Source organism: Choristoneura fumiferana, chromosome 12 (genome assembly GCF_025370935.1).
Source record: "Choristoneura fumiferana chromosome 12, NRCan_CFum_1, whole genome shotgun sequence".
Lineage (NCBI taxonomy): Eukaryota > Metazoa > Arthropoda > Insecta > Lepidoptera > Tortricidae > Choristoneura > Choristoneura fumiferana.
The window spans coordinates 5,655,783-5,660,621 of NC_133483.1; the positions used below are offsets into that span (position 1 = coordinate 5,655,783).

General features: G+C 36.5%; 1 protein-coding gene across 1 annotated transcript; it reads left to right on the forward strand.

Annotated features, from left to right (window-relative positions):
• The first annotated feature begins 1,053 nt into the window (after positions 1–1,053).
• On the forward strand, positions 1,054–3,759 carry LOC141433761 (holocytochrome c-type synthase-like). The gene is given in 7 exon segments (XM_074095862.1): positions 1,054–1,160; positions 1,240–1,481; positions 1,833–1,988; positions 1,990–2,070; positions 2,839–2,854; positions 2,857–2,962; positions 3,172–3,759. Coding segments are annotated over 6 exon segments (768 nt in total). The 5' UTR covers positions 1,054–1,160; positions 1,240–1,313; the 3' UTR covers positions 3,413–3,759.
• Positions 3,760–4,839: the final 1,080 nt, after the last annotated feature.

Sequence of the window (4,839 nt, forward strand, 5' to 3'; positions counted from 1 at the left end):
TTTGCGGTGTTGAGTCAGCTCTTGCAAGTCTTCGACCCTGAGGTCCAAAAGGTCTTTCAAGACCTCGTCCCTCCAGCGGTACCTGGGAGGCCAACCGGCCTCTCGGTCATCCAAGTGCGCTCTCTTCACGGCTCGACCCTCTCCCAACCTTTCTACGTGCTTGACCCACCGGAGTCTGGACGCCTTGATCTGTCCTATAACATTGGGATACCAGGTCCTCAAATTCCCTATTACCTCACCAACTGTGCAGCATGAAATTTGTGTGTCACCAGCTAGTTTCAAGAGCTTGCCTCAACAAAAAAATCGATTTTCAAGCCACGAAATCCACTCATCACGTCATAAACCAGCAGTTCTCTGCTTTCCTGAACAAGAAAAATGTCAACAGCCTTACAGCATGAACATTGTGTGTCGCCTGCTAGTTTGCATCAAATTAATTCAGCCAAAAATAATCATGCTTCATTATCTTCACCTGAGCCAAACATACTTAATCATGTAAATAATTACCTTGTTCAGATCAAAAGATTACCTCTATTTTTTATAGCAAAACTCTTAACTCCCGATTTTTTTATAAAATTTTCAAGAAAAACTCTTAACTCCAAAATTTCCAGGTTCAGGTGATTTAAAAAAAAAATAGGTCTTAACAATCTGACGGCTAAATTTAACTTAACATTATGTAAAAAAAAACTTAGAAAGTCTTCATGCAAAATTTTTGGTAGTGAAGTTTTTTGTGCCTCCTGTAAAATTTGATCAGATTGAGTTACGAGGTTTGCGATTTAGGCCGACGATATGGCCGATTACCACTGTCAATGAGATTAAGATATCAGCTCAGAGGAAGGAGAGACAATGGAATAATATCTTTGGATATCAGCTTCCTAGACCAAGATCATTCCTGCAAGCAGCCATCTTGACGCTGCTGCTCAACGCGGCGCGGCGACTTTGTTGTCTTTGATTAAAAATCACATTCAAAATGGGGTCACGTGACCAGATTCATCGCTGCACACGAGCGACTGCATGTGGCCGTACCTAGTGGTCTAACATGTGCGGTGCGCAAATTAATTAAGTAGTCTGGCAACTTTAGCCTATCTGTCACTGTCACATTACTATCATTATCAATCACATTCACAGAAAATCGTAAAATTGGCAAAAATAATTCACGTGTTGTAAGTCCTAAATTTATGATTTGTAGAGTGTGTTGTAGTTACACAGTGTCAGTCATTCATCATTAAATCTTATTTTCAGGAAAACTATGTTTGATATTCCTTTCCAACCTTGAGGTCAACTTACGTAAGATTGGTCTTGAGTACTACTAAAAGATGGGTAACAAGGTGTCTGCAGAGGCCGGTGTTGACGTGAAGAACATCTCAAGCAATGCGAATCCGCCCCCAGAATGTCCGATGCACAAAAAAGAAGAAAACATGACCAAAACCCCAGTGTCAGAATGCCCAGTTCAACATGGAAATGATATAAACCCATATAACATGGTAAACAAAGTACTTTATGAATAAAATAAGTAACTTCTGTTAAATGAATAATTGTAAAGGATTTTTGGAATACAAGATGAGGCGGTGTTTGCAAAATGAGGAGTACCATACATCTTTTAACACATGATGATTATAATGTCGTGTTCCGGCGGTACCGGGGCACCATGCCGCAGATGAATGCGACGTCGGGGACGGTGACTCAACGGGGTCACGCCGTTTTGTCACCAAATTAGTTTTAAATATTGATTATAAATATGTATGTTAGTCTGTAAGGTATTTATTGTATGGGCCAAGTTGCCCGAAATAAATGAATTTATTATTATTATTATTATAATGTATGCTGCATTGCAGATGCCTCCAGCCAATCAGCAACCGGCGCCTGACCAACCATTTGCACTTCCGGTTCAGCGTCAGGTGTCTTCCATTCCTCGAGCTATGCCTGATGGCTCTACCGAGTTCTGGGTGTACCCAAGCCAACAGATGTTCTGGAATGCCATGCTGCGTAAGGGGATGGCGTTGGAAGGATGAGGACATCAAACCTAAAGATATGGAGGACATTATCAAAATTCACAACGCAAACAATGAACAGGTTAGTTCACTATCAAGATTTCACACAGTGATATTGGCTGTGCCTTAACATCACATAAAAAAGCAGTGAGTTGGCTGATGAAAATAGTTTGTAGTATACAGAGATATTAAATTATTTAATTGAATTAAAAGTACCATGACACAGACATAATTATAAAAATAGATATACAGGTCACTCAAATAATTAAAAGTTGAAGTATTTTTGTGTAAATAATCCTTAATAAAAATAGATATGCAGGTCGCTCAAATAATTAAAAGTTAAAGTATTTTTGTGTAAATAATCCTTATTTAATTTACTTTTTTTTAAATTAAGTGTTTATTAAAGTCTGAGTAAGGCAGTTATTTTTTCAATATGCTCAATACTAAATTTGGTGTTCTAAAATCACCATGTGGAATGATTAAGATAGTAAGACCTCAATGACTATTTAAATGGATAAGCCAAAGCCTACATTCGTTCAGCTGTTATTTTTTATTACTATTCCTAATGATTTTAATAATTGTATTAATATATAAAACCAAAACACACCTTCATACAAAAATTTTGGTTGTGAAGATTTTGTGTCTCCTGTAAAATTTGATCTGATGGAGTTATGAGGTCTGATACTTTAGCCAACAATATGTTCATAGTCATTGTCAAAGGTGAAATATAAAATTTTAAAACTTGATGAGTGACTTTGATGTGACACATAAAAGAGACACCAGAAAAATATAATAATACATATTTGATTTGTTTACCTAAACTTTTGTATAAAATTGTTATTTTTTTCAGGCATGGTTGGAAGTGCTGAGTGGGAAGCTCTGCATGCAAAGGAGTGTGGTCACCCTCGGCTTAAGAGTTTTGGAGGAAAGGCAACACAATACAGTCCCAGAGCCCAAATACGATCCTGGCTTGGGTGAGTAGACGTGATGATAAAAAAAGGAATTTATTCTTATTTGAACTCTGGTAGAACATTTATTTTGTCAAATGCATTATTTTATCAAAGCCGGTAGTAATTTTTTTGATTTTATATTTGAGGAGGCTTCAGTACACTTGGGTGACTATGTCAGCCTCATAGGAAATCTCTGTAGTAGTCATTTAAATTAATGTTTTCTTCTTCTACAGCTATGAATTGCCTTTTGACCGTCATGACTGGATTGTGGACCGCTGCGGGAAAGACGTCCGTTATATTATTGACTACTATGACGGCGGCGAGATCGACAACAAGTACCAATTCGCCTTACTCGATGTCAGGCCAGCCCTAGACTCCGTCGAAAATGCATGGGATAGAATGAAAGTTATGTACATGAGGTATCGCTATGAACTATTAGGAAACAAAGAAGAAAGCACAAAACTGACTAATTAAGATTAAATAATAGTATTTATCCTGTTAAAATTAAGGTTCTTCATTTTGATCAACTAAGAAAAATTATTAAGTACCAAGTTGATTAAAATTGTGGAGTCTTTCTGTCGGCAAGATTTGTCACTGTTAAAGCTCTTTGTGATTAAATTGTGTTGTTAAATTATTTACCATGGTAGGATTTTTAGTGTAGCTTATTTCATATTTTTTTTGATGTTCCTGACAACAAGTTACAAAAATCAATCTCAAAGATCAATTAAAATTTCGTTTGCGGCTAGTCTTGCAATGTATTATAATAATCATGTAATAAAGACTAATTTAAAATACGTACTTAAGATGCATTGCACAGTGCAAAGAAAGCATTGAAAGTATTTTATGTGAAATAAAGTCTTGAACTATTTTCCATTGTTTTACTTCATTAATAGACTTATACATAGTCATAATAAAGATTAGTTGTCAACATTAACAGAGGAGGATATTCCTTTGCATTCGTTTTTGAAAATCTCTACTTGTTGTTCAATGTATCCTTCAAAGTTGTTGTAAGGGCAGGAGGACAACACTTTCTGCTTTGGCTTTCCTTTACTGCTGTGATATACGGATCGTAGAGTAAGTACTGGTGGTTTATCTGGAATTTTGTACCTGAAAGTAAACATCCATACAAATAATACAGATAAAACCTTTTTTTTACGAAAGTTTGAATGGCCAGAGGCTTTATTGTCTAACCAACTCGGAATCGCAATCGTTTTCACCACTTCTTACAGTTACATTGTATAGCTCATCCTATACAGTCAGCGTCATATAGTACGTAGCAGTCAAGATCACCAAATACTTGAAACATACAAATAGTCATTACCAGTGAATCAGTCAAAGCGGTCAAATTGTTCGAGAAATCCATCGTGTACAATATAGGGAGCACCACGTCGCCAAATACTTTATAACAATTCAAGCCGACATTATACCGTAGCAGCCAAAGTATCCAAAGTATGGGACACCGGCAGGAAATTGACTTTATTACATACCGGTGGTCCAATGATCCAGTTAGCTAGTCCTCTTTAATATAAATGTGAACGTGTTCCATTTTCAGTCTCTTGTGCAAAATGCACATGTCATTACCTTTTAATTAAATAAAAACTCTTTTATAATGTAATTATACTGGCCAATTCAAGCCATATTAAAAGGAAATCCGTTAATCCGGAATTCTGACAATGTAAATAAAATGTGAAAAAAGCCGTCAGGCTCCAAATGAAAGAGACGGAACGATCACTGACAAGTTGGTACTCTTTTCGGTGATTGTCAAAACAAAAAGTAGAATCTGACGTGTTTAATTCGCACTCAACACGAAGATTAAACCTTACCTTTTTATAAAGCTCAGTTTTCTAGTGTGTCCCATACTTTTGGATATTTATGGCTGCAACGCTACCAGTGGTGATGTG